Source organism: Spea bombifrons, chromosome 3, assembly GCF_027358695.1.
Source record: "Spea bombifrons isolate aSpeBom1 chromosome 3, aSpeBom1.2.pri, whole genome shotgun sequence".
Classification (NCBI taxonomy): Eukaryota; Metazoa; Chordata; class Amphibia; order Anura; family Pelobatidae; genus Spea; species Spea bombifrons.
Window position 1 is genome coordinate 45,083,469 of NC_071089.1, and position 24,456 is coordinate 45,107,924.

The 24,456-nt window shown below is 42.2% G+C and overlaps 1 protein-coding gene across 2 annotated transcripts in view; it reads right to left on the reverse strand.

Annotated features, from left to right (window-relative positions):
- Positions 1 to 22,706, reverse strand: part of LOC128484444 (NXPE family member 4-like) — a 28,710-nt gene extending 6,004 nt beyond the window's left edge. The window contains exons 1-2 of one of the 2 annotated variants that reach the window (XM_053460822.1): positions 22,607 to 22,706; positions 359 to 463 (exon numbers count right to left, since the gene is read on the reverse strand). In XM_053460822.1, coding sequence (XP_053316797.1) covers positions 359 to 445 — 87 coding nt within the window. In that variant the 5' untranslated portion in view covers positions 446 to 463; positions 22,607 to 22,706. Of the gene's footprint in view, positions 1 to 358; positions 465 to 22,606 lie in introns of those variants that run through there. The other variant, XM_053460823.1, reaches the window with a different exon arrangement.
- Between the last annotated feature and the right edge of the window lie 1,750 nt (positions 22,707 to 24,456).

Sequence of the window (24,456 nt, forward strand, 5' to 3'; positions counted from 1 at the left end):
CATGTACAATTTGAATGATAAGATAATTCCTAGTATATTAACTATACTCATAGGATAGGGAAAGAGACGGAAGCACTTGCCAAATCCCCTATGGTTCACAGGGGTCCCATTAGTAAGCCAAAATACATTTATTTGCAAGGCAAGAGAAGATTGCTATGTTGAAATTTAGTAGACATTGACACATAACATTAAAGAATATATGTATCAGAATATATAAGAAACATTTTTATAATTTATAATTAGAAAATCCGTTTTCATCTGTTTATAAATATTGCTGTTTTTAATTGAAAACAATGGAATTTTTTGTCTAGCAGTTTAGCAGAATTGGATGAGTTTCATAAAACTGAATATTTCTTACCTGGTTCTTCTGCCACACAAAACCCAAAACGAATGCAACAGCAATCACTAATGCAATATAACGAGATTGAGTCCTAAATATAGCCATGTATATGCAGTGATGATCCTGAAAAATATTGAATGGTTGTATTAGGTCAAAAAGTCTAGTTTCACAAACCAATATAATGTATAAGGCAGTCAATTTCACAGACAACATCAAAAATTGCTTTTTTTTTTACAAAGTAACGTTTTTTAAACTGTTAATTTTCACCATATCAATGAAATTATAAAAAAAAATATATTGATGATACCATATTTGAGGAATATTACTTTTTAATGGTAGATGGCAATAACTGATGGTAGGCTGTTCCACAGGGGCGTAACTAGAAGCCTCAGGGCCCGGGGTGAGAATCTGTTAAGGGCCCCCCAACCCAATCTACCCCCATTCTCAGACTATCTACCCTCTCCCTCCCCCCCCATTCTCAGGCTATCTACCCTCTCCCTACCCCCCCTTCTCACTATCTACCCTCTCCCTACCCCCCTTTTTGCTATCTACCCCCTCTCCCTACCCCCCCATTCTCACTATCTACCCTCTCCCTACCCCCCTTTGTAGGTCACTTACTGTGCAGTCCTGTGGTGGGAGCGCAAGGCCTCTGTCTCGCTGCTCTGCCGCGGTGCGCGCGGCTTCACTGCTGAGCGCCGGCACATGACGTTATATGGAGCGGAGGTTATAACTGATGTTATTTTAGCCATCAGTATATAGATGTAAACAGCTACACATGTATAAGGTCTACACGTACACCTGTATGCATCTTTATGGGTTAATCTGTTGCTGCTGAAATCCACTTTTTCCACCTTGAATCTAATATATAGACAGATATGTACTTGACTGAATACAAGGTGATCACTACATATTTATGTAATATATCACAGTAAACACCTGTAAGTTTCAACATCCCTACTTTTTTGCAACAACTCACTAGCTACTCACCCACGCATTAATCATTTATAATGTCACGTATTGTTCCACTTAGACAAAGCCTAATTATGTTCAGTAGTACGTGAAGCAAACAAACCTTAGCATATGTCATTTAACCCCTTTGTGACAATGGCTCTTTTAACATTTATGCAGTGCTCAAGTTTAGCTGTAATTTTCTTCAACTCATTTACTGAACCCACACAAGTTATTTGAGGACAAGAAGGGCTTTCTTGAGATGTCATTTTTTTTATTGTATCATGTTATTTCGTAAGAAAAAAGTATACAATATAGTGAACAATTGAGAAAATAGGAATGTTTCTAAATTTTACTCGAAAAATCTTTTACTCATCTATAAAAGTTAGTGAAAAAAACTGCTGAGTAAATTCTACAATTTCAGTTTAGAAATACTTATGTTATAAGGCAAAAATTAGAATTTTGCTATTTCAATACCATTTAGCAAACTGGTAATTCTGCCCCATGTGCTATCTGGGACATTTACTCTGTAATTTACTCAATTACATCTATATTATGTATTTTTGAAAAGTAGACACTCCAGGGTATTGAAAATGCTGGTGTTTAACTCTTTCAATGCACACATTTTACCACAAGCCTTTTTCAACATTTGTAGTAGTATTTTTTGTGTTTTTTTTCCACACACATTCTAAGTTAGGTATGAATTTGCTGCTCCTGGTATATGCCACTGCCAAACAACACCACAATACGTGTTCAGCAACATCTCCCGAGTACAGTTATACCCTCCACGCATGGGTGTGTTGGGTTGTTTGGGGCTATAAGGCCACATTTGAGACGTGTGCATTTTTCAAATTGGAATGTTGTCATCCTACCCCCATATTTGGGACATCGTTGAAGTTGGTCAATTTAATTTACCCAGTCAAATCATATATGTTTGAAAACTAGACACCCCAGGGTATTTCACCCTTTCCATGCACTAATTTTACCACCAGCCTTTGCCAAAATTTGTGGTGGTATTTTTGTGTGTATTTTTCCACACACACATTGTACGTCAAGTATGAATTTACTACTGGTGGTATATGTCACTGCCAAACACCCCAATATGTTTCCAGCAACATCTATTGAGTACAGTGATACCACCAATGCATGAGTTTGTCTGGTTATTTGGGAGGAATTTGTATATCTGCTCAGTCTGTATCCATGTCCTATTTTTGGGACATCTGTGAACCCATCCAATTCCAGTTACCCCATCAAATCATACATAAAAAAAAAACTAGACACCCCATGGCCGTTTAAGATTCCAGTATTTTAACTCTTTCCATGCAAAAATTTTCGGGGATTACTGGACACCCCTCTACTGGGGATACAGGACAGGACAACAAAGCACAGAGCTGACAACAGCGGCGTCGGCAGGGGGGAGCCAGAGGGGGCCATGCCCCCCCTACATCATGATGTGCCCCCCGTGTGCCCCCCCAGTTGAAACGCCATTTTTTGGAGGGGGGTTTCCGCAGCCGTGATAGATGAGAGACGCTGGAACATGTTTTCAGCAACCGTTCGGCACCTCTCACTCTCCTCCGCGAGGCTTCTGTCTTGTCGCGGTGCTGGCATTTCATGCTGAGCGCCGGTATATGACATCATATTCCGCCGCTCAGCAGTGAAGCCGCGCACACCGCTGCAGAGCTGGGAGACAAAGGCCTCGCGATCCCACCACTAGACTCCTGAAAGGTAAGTGAACTTCAAAGGGGGGAGGGGGTAGATAGGGCAGAAGGGGGGAGGGGGTAGATAGGGCAGAAGGGGGTGAGAAGGGGTAGATAGGGCAGAAGGGGGTAGATAGGGCAGAAGGGAGTGAGAAAGGATAGATAGGACAGAAGGGGTAGATAGGGCAGAAGGAAGTGAGAAGGGGTAGATAGGACAGAAGGGAGTGAGCAGGGGGTAGATAGGGCAGAAGGGGTGAGCAGGGGGTAGATAGGGCAGAAGGAAGTGAGAAGGGGTAGATAGGGCAGAAGGGAGTGAGCAGGGGGTAGATAGGGCAGAAGGGAGTGAGAAGGGGTAAATAAGGCAGAAGGGGTGAGCAGGGCGTAGATAGGGCAGAAGGGAGTGAGAAGGGGTAGATAGGGCAGAAGGGGGTAGATAGGGCAGAATGGGATGAGAAGGGGGTAGATAGGGCAGAAGGGAGTGAGAAGGGGTAGATATGATAGAAGGGGGTAGATAGGGCAGAAGGGAGTGAGAAGGGGTAGATAGGGCAGATCTGTGATCTATGCCTGTAATTTAGGTTCTTTTATCTATAACTTTAATGCTGAGTTTTTATGTGAATTCCAATTGATCAATACCTGCAAAGCTGGGTTTGTGTGTTAATGTGTTGGTCTATATCTGCTATGTTTCTATATATTATTTATGTTTACCTGCAAATACAGGATTTGTATGTCTTATTCAGTTGATCAATACCTGGAGTGCTGTTTCCATGTGTTTATTTGATCTATACATTCAGTGCTGAATTTACATGTGATTTCCAGTTGTATCTATACCTGCAATGCTGGGTTTGTGTGTTCTGTTGATTTATACCTGCAATGCTGTGTTTCCATACATTATTTATGTATACCTTCAAATACAGGGGTTTTTATGTCTTATTCAGTTGCATGTGCTGTTTCCATGTGTTGTTTATTTGATCTATACCTGAACTACAGGGAGTAAGTAAAAGAGAGGTGTGGTTTAGTGAATGAGGGGACAAAGGGACTCTGGGGATGATTACAGGGAGAGGACCTCTCAATGTCACGGTGCAGTCAGAAGGAGGGAAGACTGTACTGACTCTCACAGTCTTCCCCTGATCTGCAGTCAGTGTGGCAAATTTTTTTTTTGTGTGGTAGCGGAGGGAGTGATTGGATGCTAGGGATTATGGAGCGGGGCCCAAGAAAATGCTTGGGTCGGGTTAAATTTTTTCACTATAAAATATATTGGCAACAGGGTCTAAAATGTATGTATATATTGGCAGCAGGGGCAAATATTTATATATACAGTATTTGCTCGATTATAAGACGACCCTGATTATAAGACGACCCCCCAAATCTGAATATTAATTTAGGTAAAAAAGAAAAAGTCTGAATATAAGACGACCCTATAGGAAAAAAGTTTTACCAGTAAATGTTAATTTATCTAAACTATTTTTTTAATAAATGCTATGATTGAGAAAAATATTTTGGTTTTATTTCCTTCTATTTTCCAACCTGCCCCCCAGTTATGCACATCTGCCCCAGAAATGCCTTATACCCCCTATATGCCACTGTGCCCCATGATATGCCTTTTAACCCTCTAAATGCCACTGTGCCCCATGATATGCCTTTTAACCCTATATGCCACTGTGCCCCATGATATGCCTTTTGACCCCCTATGTGCCACTATGCCTCCAGAAATGCCTTATACCCCTATATGCCACTCTGGCATTTAGAGGGTTAAAAGGCATATTATGGGGAAGAGTGGCATAAAGGGAGGTTTAAGGCATTCAGGAGGCAGAGTGGCATTAAGGGGGTTAAAAGGCATTTCACAGAGCACTCTGCCTCCAGAAATGCCTTATGCCCCCCATTTAACACTCCCCCGACCCCCCCCAAACTTACCGGTACTTCTGACTTCCCTGTCATGTAGCCGGAGCAGCGTGTAGATCCCACGCACTTACGCTGCAGCCGGAAGGCTGCCCCAGCTACACACCGGGGACTCAGAGGTACCGGTAAGTGGGGCAGGGGGGGGGGGACAGGAGGATCCAGGTCCCCTGCAGCTGTGGGCGATCTGGATCTTAGTCGTCTTATAGTCAGACCTATTTGAGGTCTGATTATAAGACGACCCCGATTATAAGACGAGGGATATTTTTCAGAGCATTTGCTCTGAAAAAAACCTTGTCTTATAATCGAACAAATACGGTATATATTGGCAGCAGGGGCTAATATTAATATATATTGGCTGCAGTGGCTAATATTCATATATATCAGCAGCAGGGATGAATATTAACATATATTGGCAGCACTGGCTAATATTTATATATATATATATATATATATATATTGGTAGCAGGGGCTAATATTAACATATATTGGCAGCAGGGTCTAATATTAATATATATCGGCAGCAGGGTATAATATAAGTATATATCGGCAGCAGGGGCTAATATTAGTATATATTGGCAGCAGGGGCTAATATTAAAGAATGAAAAATAAGTGCCAGTTCAGCTGTTTTGAAATCATATTTCAATCACGGTCTTTACTTCAAAGAGATAAGTACATATTTTGTAGTTAAAAATGGATGTCTAACACATATCTATATATATATATATATATATATATATATATCTATATCTATATATATATATATATATATATATATATATATATATATATAAGTGTGTATATGTAGCATTTTATAACTGCCCCCTTACTTTGGTCCCTGCCCCCCCATGTGCCCCCCCTAAATATGAAAGCTGGAGACGCCATTGGCTGGCTACACATGACAGGAGTACACAGAAACCACAGGACCAAACAGGACTAGCCTAGGACTATAAGGTAACAATTGGAGAATCTTATGGCCATAGTATGCTTAGCCCACCACTACGCCAAAGTACTCCAATATTCGATGGGTCCTAGCACTAAACCCTGCCTACTGAATAGCTAAAGCTAAAACTGAACATTGAATCTATACACAGAACAGAGAAGGACATACCTTTACACTGCAGACTGAGACAAACTTAACAAACGGGTGGGGCACACCTTATAAAGGAAACAGGAGCTGAAGCAAAGAGCAGAACTAGAATCCAGGAATCAGAGGAAATCCAGCAAGACAAAAAAAAAAACTGTAGCAAGACAAACAGAAACATGCCGCTCCGCTGCCTGGGTAGAGCATGACAGCCCTATTTAGTACATCTTTGAGCCTGGCCAATGCAATGTGCCCAATAAAAAACATATATACACCCCAGGGTATCTCAAATGCACACATTTTACCACCAGCCTTTGTCAAAGTTTGCAGTAGTATTTTTTTGTGTGTATTTCTTCCACACACACATTGTATATTAGGTATGAATTTACAGCTCCTGGTATATGTGACTGTCACACAACACCCCAATAGGTTGTACAGTTATACGCCCCATAGATGGGTTTGTTGGGCTGCTTGGGGGCTATAAGGCTAAAAGTCCACATTTGGGATGTGTGCATTTTTCAAATTGGAAATTTGACTTGTGGTCATCCTGCCCCCCTGTTTTGATTGGGACATTGTTAAAACCCAGCCAATTCAATTTACCCCATCAAATACCGTATTAGCTTGATTATAAGACAAGGTTTTTTTCAGCGCAAATGCTCTGAAAAATACCCCTCCTCTTATAATCGGGGTCGTCTTGTAATCAAACCTCAAATAGAGGTCTGACTATCAGACTAAGATCCAGATCCCTCGCACCGCTGCAGGGGACCTGGATCCTCCTGTCTTATCCCCCCCATTTAACACTCACCCCCCACACACACACTTATCGGTGCTTCCGACTCTCTGCTGTGTAGCCGGGGCAGCGGGTTGACGTCTACGCGATTCGTATAATGGCATATCATGGGTCACAGTGGCATTTAGAGGGTTAAAAGGCATATCATGGGCCACAGTGCCATATAGGAGTGGCAAGCCTGGGGGCAGATGTGCATAACATAAAAAGAAATAAAAACAAAAAAAATATTTTTCTCAATCATAGCTTTTATTTTAAAAAAAGTTTACATAGTTTACATGAATTAACATTAACTAGTAAAACTTTTTTCCTATAGGGTCATCTTATATTCAGGCTTTTTCTTTTTTTCCTAAATTAATATTCAGATTTTGGGGGCTTGTCTTATAATTATAATTTTTTTTTTAACGTAGACTTCCCGATGGGCATTTAACATGGCAGTATTTTAATTATTTCTTGCTCATAATTATATATATATATATACACATATATATACTCACTGGCCACTTTATTAGCTATACCTTGCTAGTACCGGGTTGGCCCTCTTTTGCCTTCAGAACTGTCTTCATTCTTCGTGGCATACTTTCTACAAGGTGCTGGAAAAATTCCTCAAAGATTTTGGTCTTTAGACATGATGGCATCACACAGTTGCTGCAGATTTGTCGGCTGCACATCTATGATGCAAATATCCCGTTCCACCACATCCCAAAGGTGCTGGCATCACCCGGAAGGTCATCGGAGGACATTATATCCCCTGCAGGGTCTGTCTAGATATCCGATCGTGCCGATGAGGCACAGATCACAGACACTGTCTGTGGGGACTTGCATAGAGATGACAGTGTGATCAGTGCAGTGGGAACACACAGAGAGTGAGAAACCATGCTTCTCACTCCCCTCACATGCTGAAAAACCCTCCTGCCCCTGTTCACAAACCAGTTAAGCCATAAGTATAAAAAATACTACCCTATATGTACTATACTATACTATATGTAAGGGATGGATATGGCTCTCTAGAAAGAAAAAAACTAAGGATGTGGGGTATCTCGGTAATCAGGAGATGCAGCTAAACAATTCTGGCCGGGTTTCTCTGCCGTAACACATACCCTGTGCTTAAAATCTAAGCAACACAAAAGCGTTGGTGAAAAAAAGTGCAGGAAATAATTTCTGCAGCCATGTTTGACAGTGATTGGTGGCCAAATAGCTGCATGAAGAATGCCCAAATACCCCTGATAAGATAGTCTGGGTTGTCTGTTTTACAGAAATATATACTTTGTGGCTATTTTTGGTTTATTTGTTTAAAATTAGAGTTGCAATGCCATCATACCTCATGTAAAAATGTACACCTTATAGTATGTTCCCTTTAAGTACTGGGAAAGTATGGAAATTCTATATAAATTAGGTATTTCTGAAATCAGTACACCTAAATTGATAAACTTGGAGGGGGTTTTCCATCACTTTACCTAATTCTGTGACGATTCAAAGGGAAAATATATATAAAGAAATTCTAATTTTTGCTAGTTTTTACTAAATTTCTCATCCTACATTTTCAGCTAATTAACTAACTATGGTATCAAAAGAAAGCTCTATTTCTCCTTGAAAAAAAGAATATATAGTTTACATGGGTACACTACTCGCGAAATTGGGACTAATCGCTGAACTACTGCAAAAATAGCATTATTGTTCCGGGCATTGAGGTACCAAAAACCCCTGGGACTGAAGGGGTTAAATTGGTACACTGTTGTCATAAAGGGATGGACACGGTCAGCAACAATTCTTAGGTAGGCTGTCGCATTTAAACAATGCTCAATTCGTACTAAGGGCCCCAAAGTGTGCCAAGGAAACGCCCCCCACACTATTACACCACCACCAGCCTGAACCGTTGATACAAGGCAGGATGGATCCATGCTTTCATGTAGTTTACGTCAAATTCTGACCCTGCCATCTGAATGTCGCACCTAGAATCTAGACTCAACAGACCAGGAAAAGTTCTTCCAGTTTTCCATTGTCCAATTTTGGGGAGCCTGTGCAAATTGTAGCCTCGGTTTCCTGTTTTTAGCAGGAGTGGCACCTGGTGTGGTCTTGTGCTGTTGTAAGCCATCTGCTTCAAGGTTCGACCTGTTGTGCGTTCAGAGATGGTATTCTGCTTACCTTGGTGGTCCTCTTGAACCATTCTACCCATTCTCCTCTGACCTCTATCAACAAGGCATTTTCGTCCACACAACTGCGGCTCACAGAATATTTTCTCTTTTTCTGACCATTCTCTGTAAACCCTAGAGATGGTTGTGCGTGAAAATTGCAGTAGACCAGCAGTTTCTGAAATGCTCAGACCAGCCCGTCTGGCACCAACAATCATGTCACGTTCAAAGTGACTTAAAGCCCCTTTCTTCCCCATATTGATGCTCAGTTTGAACTTCAGCAAGTTGTCTCGACTATGTCTACATGCCTAAATGCAGCGAGTTGCTGCCATGTGATTTGCTAATTAGTTATTTGTGTTAACAAGCAATCGAACAGGTGTACCTAATAAAGTGGCCAGTGAGTGTATATTTTTGGGCTTTTTTTTTTTTTTTTTTTTTTTTAATTGGAACTGGAAGGTTCCCCTGATGGTGACATCAGTGGATAATTATTTTTAAATGCTACCATTTTATTTTATTAATCACATTGTGCTTAGAAAGCCCAGCTCCATTGACTTGTATGGTTGAATGCAGTACATGTGTTCAACCTGCAAGGGGAGCCAGTGTTCTCAAAGACCCTCTTGGAAACACTTTCATTTTTTTAAAGGACGTGGGTGGGTGTTTGGTGTCGCTATCGAGGCATTTCAGCTACACCATTGAAGTTTAAGAGGCGATCATTGACACAAAAGGCGATCGTTACAAAAGGAGAAAAGGGCCCTGCTTTTGAGACTTTACAATCTAGAGTAGGGTAGTCGTGGCTAATCTTTACCACCCCACCTTTTGTAAACTAGTTCTCATGTCGCGCAGGTTCATGCTGCTCTGTTAGCTGCTACTACAAACACGGCCATATAAATTTTCCTATTAATGGGTAACTGATATTTGCCTCCCACCAGCAAACCCCTCTCCTAAGCCAACAAAGGTAGGGGACGTACTTAAGGGGAGGAAGTAGCGAGGTATTGGGGTTGGAGCAGGGAAAGGTGAGGGATACCTCCTCCACCTACTGACTACATCCATGTTTCCAATACTATTTACCTGTGGTCTATTCTTCATTCAGACTGGTTGCTGTGCCTTACTCAGATCCATTTGCCTGTTATTCGTCAGTCTCTATGCTCTTGAACTAATCAACTACGTTCTGACTTCTGCTTTGTTCTTAATTTGCTCCTGTGAATAACCTTGGCTTGAATTCAGGCCCTGGAACTCTCCTTTGTTAGGACTTAGTTAATCATGTTTACGATCTGCTTCTATACATGACCTGCTATTTCCTGACCTTTTCCCTATGCTCTGTTTTACTTAAGTGTCCTCTTGTGCTTACCCATGCACACTAACCTTCACTTAGGGACTTGAGGTCTGGTTTTCCTGGTACAAATCTGGCACATGGCACAGGTGAGTTTCAAACACATTAGGCTACTACAAGTTGGGCAGCCGCTGTCACCGATCTTTTATCCCAAGACTGAAACACAGCTAATATTATATATCTTACTAGCTGCAATGGATAGTTTGCACTTGTGAATAATCATTCCACACAGCTTATGGATCCCTCTGGTAAACTTGTTGACGTCACTGTGGCCTATATAATTATTTTTAATTTTATTACTATTGTTATTTTAAATATCTTGTTTTTTATTGAAAGGATGACTGTGATTCTGTTTCTTGTTTTACAATCTGATTTCCAGTAACACCCTAATTACCTTAGCAATGCAAAATCCTTATGATACACATTTATATCATAAGGTCATTTGAGCCCCTTATGTTATGGTGCAATAGCCCAGTATAGTTAAGGGGTCAACCTGAAAATAAAATGTGTTTATTTAGTGAATAGAAATGTAACCTGTTTATGACAAAGGTATTTCCCACCATGCAGGAGATAGTAAAGGCTATTATCCCATAGGCAATCCAGAAAAATAGTACTGGTCGCACATAAAATGTGTTTAGGAAGATTTACTACAGGGGTAAGCACCAACATTGCTCATGGTGGACAATTTAATGATGTTCTATGGACCTCCACACAAGTGTCCTTGTATGGACACTTTGCCTACCCCTGGTTTACTAGTTTACCTAATGTTGAGCATGTGTTAAATCGTAAGCTTTGATTGTTAGAGTAGCATGAACTAGTTATAATGTCCAGATCGTCTCATGGGAGTATTCATTTATGCTCTAAAGAAACACCCAAATTGTATCCAGGTTAAATTGCAGAATGATGGAGGGCCTCGGGCACCTGGTCTCTGGATTTACTAACTTCACCCCTTAAAAAGGCATAAGTTAGACCAAATTAACCCCCAAATCCTGCCTGTATCCCCCCAAGTAGTCTGCCACAACTCACGATTTTGAAACCGGACTTGTGAGATATCCGAATTAGACTATCTATATCATATATAGATATACTCTATAAAAAAAGGAGAGCTCCCCCTTCCTCCCCAGTGTGGTTAAAAAGATAGACTCAGACAAACAATAGTCAAGCAAAAGCAAATTTAATGGGTGGGAGTAAAAGTGTGCCACCTTGGAAATGGACAAGGAAAAGGAATTCCCAGGTAAGAATTCTCACTTTCCTTTCCATTCCAGGTGGCACAGGTGAAGAATTAGCAAGATAGGGAGGGAAGGATTCCAGTCTGCAGGACATGACGACCAAATTGAGACTCGTCAGAGAGATGAAGATTCAGCCTGTAGTGCCTTACGAATGTATGGGTCGACCTCCAGGTCGCTGCCTTGCAAATGAGAGACGGATTCACCCTGTCTCTCATCCTGTTCCGCCCAGGAAGTCGAGACGGATCTGGTCGAATGTGCCTTCAGGCAGGAGGGAGGTTCTCTTCCCGTGGAGATGTAGCATATGGTGATCGCGTCTTTAAGCCAGCGGCTAATGGAAGCCTTGGACACTGACCTGCCCTTGCGGGCCCCCGCAAAGGACAGAAAGAGAGAGTTTGATTTCCTCCAAGCAGACGTACGAGAGAGATAAACCCGTATACACCTCCACAGGTCTAACGAGTGGAGTTCCACCTCTTTGGGATTCTTGGGATCCGGACATAAGGTAGGTAGGACGATATGCTGATCCGAGTGGAAAGTTGAAACCACTTTAGGGAAAAACTCAGTGGGCAAATGGAGGATAATGCAGTCTGGAAGAACCCTGAGAAAAGGCTCCACTCTGGAGAGAGCCTGGAGCTCACTCACCCTCCTAGCGGAAGTGAGGGCCACTAGGAGGACAACTTTCTAAGTGAGCAGCTTCAGCGAGGTATCCTCTAGAGGCTCAAAGGGAGAAGTGGTGAGTTGGTACAAAACGATATTAAGATCCCAAGGGGGAACCGACGGACGGAGCCTGCACATCCCTTGCATCCCTTGGATCCCTACCCGTCCCTGGTGACCCAGGGATGGGTAGCCAGATTGAAGTCTAAAAAGTTGCTCAGGGCCGAAATCTGGACCCTGATAGTAGCTGGTTGTAACCCGTTATCGAAGCCGTCATGAAAAAAATGCAGCACCTCATGGATGGATGGAGAGGACACTTCATGCACGTTGCACCAGGTGATGAACGTTTCCCAAACCTTCTGGTATTTAGCAGTAGTAGTCTTCTTACGGCTGGAGAGAATAGTCTCCACCACTGATGTAAATAAGCCCTTCGCGGTCAGGATCTCCCTTTCAGAAGCCATGCTGAGAGGTTGAACCGGGAGGCTGAACTCTGCCCATCTGCAGATCTGAGCGGTCAGGGCCTGTAGGCGTCTGCTTCTGGTGCCACCTTGTTTGGAGAGGTAGGCCACAATGGTGACGTTGTCTGAAAGGATCCTGATAGACTTGCGGTGCAGGATTGGAGACCAGAACCTTAGAGCCCTCCAGACCGCCAACAGTTCTAGATGATTGATGTGCAGCTTTGATTCTTGAGGAGACCAAGTTCCCTGGGTGATATTGTTTCCCATAACTGCTCCACAGCCTCTCAAACTGGCGTCGGTAGAAATTACTACCCAGTCTCTCGTCTGCCAAGGGAGTCCCTGCGAAAGATTCCTGGCTGTCAGCCACCATCGGAGTGATGCTAGAACTAAAGCGGAGAGCCGGACCTTCTTGCATAAAGACGTCATGGAGCGGTCCCAGTGGTCCAGCAGAAACTGTTGAAGAGGTCTTGCGTGAGTGAGTGCCCAGGGGACCGCTGAAAGGGAAGAGGTCATAAGGCCGAGCAATGACATGATGGATCTGATGAACACTTCTTGTTCTTTAGAACCGCGTGCGTGAATTCCCTCAATCTTCTGATCTTGTCCCCAGGGAGAAACGTCTTCTGTTCATGTGAGTCGAGAATCATTTCCAGAAAGGTAAGACGTCTGTTTGGGAGTAACTGAAACTTTTGTAAGTTGACTAGCCATCCTAGGCTGTGGAGGCTCCTGAGAGATACCGCTAGATGGGACTGGAGTAAGGTTGCCGAGGCCACTATGAGGAGCCAATCGTCCAGGTATGGGACCACTTTTATGCCCTTCTGCCTCAGGAAGGCCAAGACCACAGACATGAGCTTCGTGAAAAATCGTGGCGCTGAAGCTATTCCAAAAGGAAGAGCCTGAAATTGGTAATGTCGAATTCCCTGACGAAATGGTACGGCCAGACAGAGGAATCTTTGATGGTCTCTTCTGATGGGGACATGCAAATAGGCATCCCGAAGGTCTATGGTGACCATGAAATCCCCTGAAGCAATAATCTCTGTGGCGGACTTCGGGGATTCCATACGAAACCTGTTGTATCTTATGCAGGCGTTGACCGACTGTAGGTTGATGATCAGCCTGAATTTCCCTGATGGCTTTGGCACAACGAAAACGTGAGAGTAGGTTCCCTCCCCTATTTCTTGATGAGGAACCGGAACCAGAGCCCTCTCGTGAATGAAGTCGTGGAGAAAAACCACAATCTTTTCCAAGGGTCTGCAGGGGGCATGGACAGCAGGAATTTCTGGGTAGGTAGGTGAAGTGATGCGTAGGACCCAGGGGTCTGAAGTTATCTCTTCCCAGGCATGAATGAAAAAGGTTAACCTGCCCCCCACCTGAAGCCGGCTGGCGTCAGAACCGCCCTGCTTTACCGTCTTTGCCTCTTCCCCTACCTCTCTGGAATCTACCAATTGCGTAGGGTTTACCCCGAAAGGACTGGTAGTCCTGACTGGAAGATGAGGGCCTGTAGGACTCTCTTTCTCTCGGAGCTCTGTAATAAGTTGACTGGAAACGTGGCGGTCCTCTCCTCTGAGGTAACCAGTACTTGTCCCTCGTAGTGGATTCCAGAATCGTGTCGTGATCGCTTCCGAAGAGATGGTTCCCCTGGAATGGAATGCTGCAAAGCTTATATTTTGAGGCATTATCTGCCGCCCACGATTTAAGCTAGGGAGCTCGTCTAGAAACCGCCAAACTTCCCAGGCATCTGAGGCCTTATTGTCAAAAGGAAAAAGCTTTTTGATTCTAGAGGATGTGAGAAATCTCCTGTCGGGGTATTTCCACGATAATGGCAAAAAGGGAATCGTGTACTGGAAAGGTCTGAGGTTTCCTAGAATGACCCTGAAAAGGATCTGGTTTCGAATCTGGTACATCATCCTGTAGGTTCAAAGTAGCTCTGACAGCAGAGATGAGTTTTCCTGTTTCTTCGACTGGGAAGAAAAACGTTTCCTCTTTAATCTCCCCCTCCTCGTCCGAAGACTGGGGGTCATGCGACTGGTAGTCATATTCAGAAAATGGAACAGGATAATCTTCCGGAGTATCTGGGAGGAAATTAGGTGGACCCTGATGGTAAGGTTGTTGCTGGGGCACAGTCCCCTGAGCGGAGTTTGCCATGGCTCGAAAACAGTCAAAAGTAGACTGAAGTTCTCCCTTCAACCAGGAGGTAAATTCGGACATGGAAACCTCTTTAGGCCGAGAGCAGGAGCTGCACATTTTGGCCGATGGGTCATGCAGAGTCTTCTTGCAAGATAAGCAAGATAAGCAGGCTTCCCTGCAGATTTCCTATGTGGGGAGGTCTCAGGAGGGATGTCCGGATTTTTATCTGACATGACTGAGAGAAAAACACAAAGATATAAACACGGAAAGCAATGAAATAATAAGAGAAAATCTCCCTCCGAACAGAGAGGGGCAACACCTACTTGAAAAGGCAAAATACAGTCCTCAGGCACTGGCAGGCACAGCAGAGGTAATAGTAGATTAAACAATATAAGCAAAAAACAGAGAGCAAGGAGAGATCTCACCCATTTTGGCGCTCTTATAGAGGCATTTAGGTACGGGACCGGAAGAAACCATTTCCGGAAAGTCCCTGCAAAATTGACCTCCGAGCGCCGGAAGTGATACAAAGTGGAAACCCCGGAAGTTGCCAGACCGGGTGGCGCGAACCAGCAGAGCCGGTTAGAGGTCTTATCCTGCCGTGCCTTGTCTCTGAGGATCCCCCGGGACGGAAGGAGACGGTGCCCGAGGCTTTAAAAATCCAGTGAGCCCCCAGGGCTGTGGACAGAGCCGGGAACGAGGAGATCCGCCTCGTATAAACCGCTGCAATGACCGCAGAATTACTGCAGCCAAAGCTGCCGCAAACCCCTGGATCCACATGGGACCACTACGGGGATGCAGGAGGAGGACGCCTCCCCGGGGCTCTGAGAAAAAAACGGAGGTAAGCATCAGCCGAACCGCTACCTGAGTAGGGCAGGAAACAACACTGGGGAGGAAGGGGGAGGTCTCCTTTTTTTTATAGAGGGTCCTGATCAGATTAACCCATGCAATGCTTACACAAAGAAACAAACCACATCTGCTGGATTACCCTTCCATGCATCCACTACATTATATGAGTTGCATAGTTACATGGGCTGAAAAAAGCCATGCGTCCATCAAATTCAGCCTTTCCTATATCTGTTAATTTGTTGCTGTTGATCGAAAAGAAGGCAAAAAATCCCAGTTTGGCTCTTTCTAATTTTGCACTAACCAGGGAAAAAATTCCTTCTTGACCCCAAAATGGCAATCAGATTTCTCCTTGGATCAATGAGCTTTTTCCCCATAATTAAAGATTATATCCCTGAATATTATGTTTTTCCAAGTATCCAACCAGTCGCTGTTTAAACATCTGTACAGACTCCGATAAAACTACCTCTGCAGGCAGAGAATTCCACATCCTTGTCCTAACTGTAAAAAACCCTTTCCTCTGCTTTAAAATACCGTATTTGCTCGATTATAAGACGAGGTTTTTTTCAGAGCAAATGCTCTGAAAAATACCCCTCGTCTTATAATCGAGGTCGTCTTCTAATTGGACCTCAAAAAAATGTCTGCTGGGGCCAGGCTGCTTACCGGTGCTTTGGTCCCGAGCAGCGTCTCTTCTATTAGCAGCAGGAAGCTGGCAGAGTGTCACATAATTCTTCCTCCCCCTCCTTCCTCTGGGGGCGGGGCCAGAGAAGTTGCTCGCACAGCCGGGCCCCTGCAGAAGTCTGCGAGTGGGAGATCTGCAGTTCAGGTAAGGGGGTGGGGGGTTTGAGCGTGTGTGTGTATGTGTGATTAATGGAATGAATGAGTATTTAAATGTTTGTGAATGAGTGTGTGTGTGTGTGATAGCATGGATGTGTAAGGGGGGGGTGGTAGCATGGCATAGGGAGGCTGTACTCAAACTCCTATTATCCCCAGGTTCCAGCATGTACTGGCTGCCTTGGCTTGATAGGAGTTTGATTGCTGTTAGCAGATATATATATATATATATATATATATATATATATATATATACATACATACACATATACATACACACCTCCAGAAATGCCTTTTAACCCCCTATATGCCACTCTGGCATATAGGGGGTTAAAAGGCATATCATGGGGCAGAGTGGCAAATAAAGGGGTATTAAGGCATTTCTGGGGGCAGAGTGGCAACCTTGGGGGCAGATGTGCATAACTGGGGGGGGCAGGTTGGCAAATAAAAGGAAATAAAAAAATAAATATTTTTCTCAATCATAGCTTTTATGAAATATGAAAAAAATGTTTACATGAATTAATATTTACTAGTAAAACTTTTTTCCTATAGGGACGTCTTATATTCAGGCTTTTTGTTTTTTTCCTTAATTAATATTTAGATTTTGGGGGGTCGTCTTATAATCAGGGTCGTCTTATAATCGAGCAAATACGGTAAATCTCCTTTCTTCCAGTCTAAACGCATGACCACGTGTCCTATGCATAGTCCTGTTTATGAACAGATTTCCACACAATGGTTTGTATTGGCCCCGAATATATTTATATAATGCTATCATATCCCCTCTAAGGGTCTAGAAGCAAAATTCTTGTTCTTGGGTAGAACATTGGCTTAGAGATAGAGTACAGAGAGTTGTTACCAAGGGTAAATTTTCAAGCTGTTTAGTTTAGAAAAACGCCATTTTTCTAAACTAAACAGATTTAAATTTGTTAACCTTACTTCATAACTACAGTGCTCCATTCCTTTTATTAATTTTGTAACCCGCCTCTGCACCTTTTCTAGTGCTATGATATCCTTCTTTAGAATAGGTGCCCAAAAATGCACAGCATATTCAAGGTGCGGCCTTACCATTTATTTATACAGAGGCAAAATTATATTTTATCCCGTGAATTGATGCCCCTTTTTATACACGACAATACCTTACTGGCCTTAGCAGCTGCTGACTGACATTGCACATTGTTGCCTAGTTTGTTGTCTATAACTATTCCCAAATCCTTCTCATTTGTCGTTACCCCCAATTCACTACCGTTTAGGGTGTAGGTTGCTTGTGCATTCCCTACCCCAAAGTGCATAACTTTACATTTCATCTGCCATTTGTGTGCCCAGTCCCCCAGTGTATCTAGATCACTCTGCAGCACTGTAATATCCCGCTCTCACTGTATTACTTTACCTAGCTTAGTGTCATCTGCAAACACAGAAACATGAATTTCAATGCCTATTGCCGGGTCATTTATAAATATGTTGAATAAAATTGGTCCAAGAACAGAACCCTGAGGGACACCACTTACAACTTTTGACCAGCTTGAAAATGTACCCTTGGTAACAACTCTCTGTACTCTATCTCTAAGCCAATGTTCTACCCAAGAACAAGAATTTGCTTCTAGACCAATTTCCTTCAGTTTGAATACTAACCTATTGTGTGGAACCGTGTCAAACGCCTTGGCCAAAAAAAAAGTAGATTACCACTGCAACACCCTGATCTACACTTCTACTTACTTCTTCGTAGAATGCAATTAAATTAGTTTGACAGGACCTATGTTTCATAAAACCATGCTGATTTTTGCTAATACTGTTCTCCCCAATGAATTCCTGAATATTATCCCTAAACAACCCTTCAAATAATTTCCCAGCCACAGAAGTGCTGGGCACAGAGTTTGAACCCTTTTTGAATATAGGAACCACATCTGCATTCCTCCAATCATCTTGTACAATTCCTGAAAGAAAAGAATCCCCAAAGATTAGAAACAGAGGTTCACTTATTTCCTGACTCAACTCCTTAAGTACTCGTGGGTGAATACGTCAGGCCCCGGAACTTTGTTAACATTAACTTTCTTTAGTTGCTGCAGCACCTTCCAATCACAGGTTGACTGCAAATTTTTTTCAGTAGCCCAATGTACCGTATTTGCTCGATTATAAGACGACCCCGATTATAAGACGACCCCCCAAAATCAAAATATTAATTTAGGAAAAAAACAAAAAGCCTGAATATAAGACGACCCTATAGGAAAAAAAGTTTTACCAGTAAATATTAATTCATGTAAATATATTTTTTAAATTTCCTTTTATTTGCCAACCTGCCCCCCCCAGTTATGCCACTCTGCCCCCAGAAATGCTTTATACCCCCCCTATTTGCCACTCTGCCCCATGATATGCCTTATACCCCTATATGCCACTCTGGCATATAGGGGGTTAAAAGGCATATCATGGGGCTGAGTGGCATATAGGGGGTTAAAATGCATTTCTGGAGGTATATATGCATATCATGGAGGTCCAGAAATGCATTTTAACCCCCTATATGCCACTCAGCCCCATGATATGCCTTTTAACCCAGCATGTACTGGCTGCCTTGGCTTGATAGGAGTGTGATTGCTGCTAACAGCAATCACACTCCTATCAAGCCAAGGCAGCCAGTACATGCTGGAACCTGGGGATGATAGTAGTGGGATTACAGCCTCCCTATGCCATGCTACAACCCCCACCCCCCTTACACATCCATGCTATCACACACAAACACACATTCACAAACATTTAAATACTCATTCATTCCATTAATCACACATACTTCACACATTAATCACACATACTTACCCAAAAACCCTCCCCCACCCCCTTACCTGAACTGCAGATCTCTCACTCGAAGACTTCTGCAGGGGACCGGCTGTACCAGCAACTTCTCTGGCCCCGCCCCCAGAGGAGGGAGGGGGAGATAGAGTTCTGTGAGGAAGCTACAAGCTTCCTGTCCTCCTGCTTCTAACGGAAGAGACGCTGCTCGCGACCGGTAAGCAGCATGGCCCCAGCCATTTTTTTGGGGTCTGATTAGAAGACGACCCCGATTATAAGACGAGGGGTATTTTTCAGAGCATTTGCTCTGGAAAAAACCTCGTCTTATAATCGAGCAAATACGGTATATCCATTGCCATAGGTTCCTCCCTAATATATACTGAGGAAAAATAGTTATTTAAAGTGTCTGCTTTTTCCTGGTCCTCCTTATCCAACACTCCCATCTCTGTTTTTAATGAACCTACATTTTCATTTTTTGTTTTTTTTTAAAGAATTCTTTGGGGTAAGTTTTGCTCTCTTTGGCCATCACTCTCTCATTTTCTAGTTTAGCCCATCTAATCACCTTTTTGCATGCTTTATTGGCTTCCTTGTATCTTATATACAAGTGCTCCCCCACTTTAATGTTAGACAAAGATCAACATTGTTTGTTATCACCAGATCCAGACAAGAATCCTTTGAGTTGGTGCTTGTACCAGTTGTGACATGAAGGTGTCATTTAACAGGTTCAAAATCCCAATTTATGTCCGGGTAATTAAAATCTCCAATAATTAACGTGTTACCCAGATGTGCAGCTTTCTCAACAGCTGCTCTTCCTCATCATTATTAACATTAGGTGGTTTATAACATATCCCAACCAGTAGTTAATTTCCTTTTTTTTTTGCCCCAAGTTGATATCTACCCATAAAGCTTCCACATTTCCCTTGTCGCATTCAAGATGCTTAATATTTGACTTTAGCTCGTTGTTAACATACAAGCATACTCCTCCTCCCTTCCTGCTTTTTCTGTCTTTCCTATATAACATGTAACCTTTTAAGTTAACTGCCCAGTCATGGGTCTCATCCCACCATGTTTCTGTTATGCCTATTATATCATATTGCTTAGTGTATGCTATTGCCTCTAGTTCTCCCATTTTGTCATTTAGGCTCCTTGCATTAGCAAGCATACATATAATATTATCCTGATTCTCTTGAATTTTATGAGGTTTTATTAATACATACCTCCTCTGTTCTGATCTTGCTTCTCCCCCATTTCCACCCCCTTGTTCTTATCTTTCTGTGCTATCTCCATTTTCAAGATCTCTGTGCCCCCCCCACCACTTGTTTAAAAAACCCTCCAGCCTTCTAGCCATCCTCTCCCCTAGCACAGCAGACCCTCTTCCGTTTAGGTGCAATCCATCACTGCTATAAAGATTGTGCCCAAGCACAAAATCAGCCCAGTGCTCTAGAAAGCCAAAACCCTCCTTCCTACACCATGACTTTAGCCACGCATTTACCTCCCTGATCTCCCACTGCCTTTCTACTGTTGCATGTGGCACAGGTAATATTTCTGAAAATACTACCTTGGAGGTCCTTTTCTTCAGTTTATCTCCTAATTCCTTAAAATTATTCATTAGGACCTTCCATTTTCCACTGACTTTGTCATTGGTACCGATATGGACCATGACAGCCGGGTCTTCCCCAGCCCCTCCCAATAATCTATCCACTCTGTCAGCAACATGCTGGACCCAAGCACCCTGGAGACAGCAAACTGTCCTGTTGAGCCTATCAGAGCGGCAGATTACCCTATCTACTCTCTTAATAATAGAGTCCCTTACCACCACAACCTGTCTAGCCTTTCTTACGCTCTCAGCCCCACTCATACTAGAGGGGCTGTTCCCTCGGCTGTAAGAAGGAACAGCTTCCTCCAGTATAGCTACTCCTGAGCTGATGCACCCAACATCTTCACTCAAGTGGGCAAATCTGTTAGGCTGCACAAGGTCAGGACTAGCTAAACCTTTCCTCTTTCCTCCCCCTCTACCACCACGTGTAACTGTTACCCAACTACATGCCTGTTCCCCAGCTGACTTATCTCCTCCTTCTTCACTACCTGCCCCCACTACAGTGAGCAGCAGACTCCTTTCAAGATTGTCTATCTCTCTCAAAGTTGCAATTTGCTTCTCCAGAAGCACCAGAATCATATTTGCCCTTGGCACTATGGACCTTAGGGCTGTTTCTTTGTTAACTACATTGTCTCGGCAGGAATGTGGCTTGTTTTATTGCAATATGTTTACCTTATAATGTGTAAAAAGTATAAAAAGTGATTTGTCTATATGTTTTTAAATGGTAGGTAATTTATTCGTTTTTACGTTTTGATACATGTCAAATGCATACCTTACAACCTGATTTTCATTCATTGTCTCAATGTACTGGATAGCTGCCTCACTGTTCTGTTTCATAGACAGGGGGATTATAGACTAGCTGGCAAGTTTCCAAGATATCCTCTGGGTCACTGCTACTGTTCAGTGTTCACATATTTGAAGATCATGGGATAGTTGGTCGAGATCCTTTTATCTCCCCTGACCAAATTTTTGCTGTAGCTCAGGGACACACGGTGACTCTATAGGTAAGGTGGGTGGCCACATTCCTAGTTCCTTCTCTGTGCCACACAAGCCCTGGCCTTCCTCACCTCCTGCAATATGCCCCTCATCACAGATGTCCTGATTTGACCACCTGCAATTTGGGGGATTATTCACGTGATTCAATTCATAGCAAACTGCTGAAGATATTTAATATCATTTCGTGTTGTACAACACATATAGGTGCATTTATCACTTAAGAAAACCAATACAGCTGCATGATGATACCATGTGTTTCCTAACTTTTACAGATTTAATTGAGAAACACCTTAGACGAAAACACAGTCTTTCACTGCTCAATTTGCATACACGGCTAGGCTTACAATTTAGTGTTCCCCCACATATTTAATACTATTTGCACCTACAGAATAAAACCAGCACTTAGAAAAATGTAAACCAATTAAGGACTTTTCCAACTAGGTTATATAATGCGGACAGAATGTGACCTAAATTTATATTACATTAATGTATCAAGATTCTGTCCTGACCTGATTAATATAATTACAAAAAAAATGTCACTGGATAGTGAATACCAGTTGGCATGAAAACCAAATCAGCGCCATCCAAAATCATACTGTCACAAAAAAAAAGCTGCTTAAGCCAACAAAAATATACCATAAGAAGAAAGATCTACCAATAGAATGGTCCAAAAGGCAGATATCTCCTATGATAAGATAAATAACCCCCAAAGTGCTCATTAGATCTTGTGACAGAGCAGTGAAGAATGTTTCTGCGCTAGTCACATGTATATATATATATATAGATAGATAGATAGATAGATAGATAGATAGATAGATAGATCTATATATATATATATATATATATAAACCGTATATATATAATCAAAATATATATATAACTAACCTTTTTAATAGCAGTCTCTGCAGCACATTACAGCTGTCGGTGATCTTTACAGTGATCTAAAAAATCCCAGAGCTTCTCCAGCGCAAGATATAAAGAAGCCACTCCAAAGTACAAGCGTTTACAATGAATAGCTACTTTCTACACCAAGGGAACGTGTCAGAAATAAATAGTCACAGAAACAAGGCGGCACTGAAACCAGGAAAACACACAGGCAAAAACAAAGGTATAAAGTTTTATCACTAGCAATATTCCACTGGTTGCTATGATGATAGGGCCACATTTAAAATTTTATATCAAAATCCCTTTTAATTCTCAACCCTTTTATACCAGAGGACCAAATACCATGTCACATATATATAAATATATAATGTCCCTGAAACCCCTTCTAAAGAAGAATGCATAATAAAGTTCTCTGTACTTAAATAAGTTAAAATTATGTTATATATATAAGCATTCTTCCAAAGTAAAAAAAAACTTACTTGACCCAGAAGTTGCAGTCCTGCTGCAGCAACTGTCCTCTTCCTGTGTGGTCTGATATTTGTTGCCACTGATTGAATGCTTGAAGCGGTTGCTGAGCATTTGGGTATGGCTCGATCTGAAGAGACCCTTGCTTACAGAGTTTGCTGGGTCAGCGTTGGAGCTGCCTGGAGTAAATTATGTCATGTGCAGGGAAAGACCTTGTCCAAAAGAAGGGAAAATGGATATAGCAGATATTATAGTCCAGGCACCGCTTCAAACTCTGTGCAAAATAGTATCCTCCTGATGATGATGAAATAAAGGAACTGACTAAGACATTTGGATAACGTTTTAAATATTATTAAAAGGACACTACCAGCCATCATATTCACTTTAATGCACATGGCCATGTAATGTCATCTGCAAAGTAGAGTTTTTGTAAGAATTTGATCTGTATGTTTGCACTGTTACCCTGACCCGAGCTCCTTTGCTTGTAGGAGATGCATTTAACCAAATACATCTCCTATACAGAATAGTATAGTAGTAATATATGAATACCCACCACTAACCAGCACCACCATTGGCTTGTGCGAAGTTTCCAGGGCCTTTAACAAGACCCGATCAAAGCACACACAGAAGAGAAAATTGTCCCGTCAGTAAAAAAGGGAGATAACACGTTTTTCAGAAACAAGAAAAGTAGCTTGTTAGTAATTACCATATTTGCTCGATTATAAAACGAGGTTTTAAAAAAATCGGGGTCGTCTTATAATCAGACCTCAAATAGGTCTGACTATGAGACTAAGATCCAAAATATTTTTCTCAATCATAGCTTTTATTTTTTAAAAAATAGTTTACATAGTTTACGTGAATACAGAAAAGTTTAGTGTACCTAATTCTCGTGTTCACAAGTGTTATTAAAGTGAATAAAAAATAATAAAATTGTATAATACTTCCCTAATGACCGCAGCAGCCCAAAAAACACTCTTCCTCAGGGTGTAAATATACAAATAAGCAAATGGTTGGGGCGCAGGTACATGTAAGGGAAAGAATCAAATATAGTGTAAAGAGTATAAATCCAGATAAAATAAGTGATGTTGTGGTTGCACTCACAAACGGATAAGATGCTTCAGGCCCATCAAAGTATGTTGGAAAAAAAGTAAGTTCTCTTGAGGAAGCCGATTTGGCGAAACGCGTCAGAAGGATCACACGGAACACTTTATTGATCGAGTATCTGGTGGACTTTAAACCTAACGCTTTTATATGCACTTTGTGCACGGACAAACTGTGAGTGCAATTTAACTAGCTACTATTGCTTTTACTGAAGATACTGCACCATTTTCAGTTTTATTTTTATAGATTCTGTATGAAGATTTATTACAGAAATTTTTCCAACA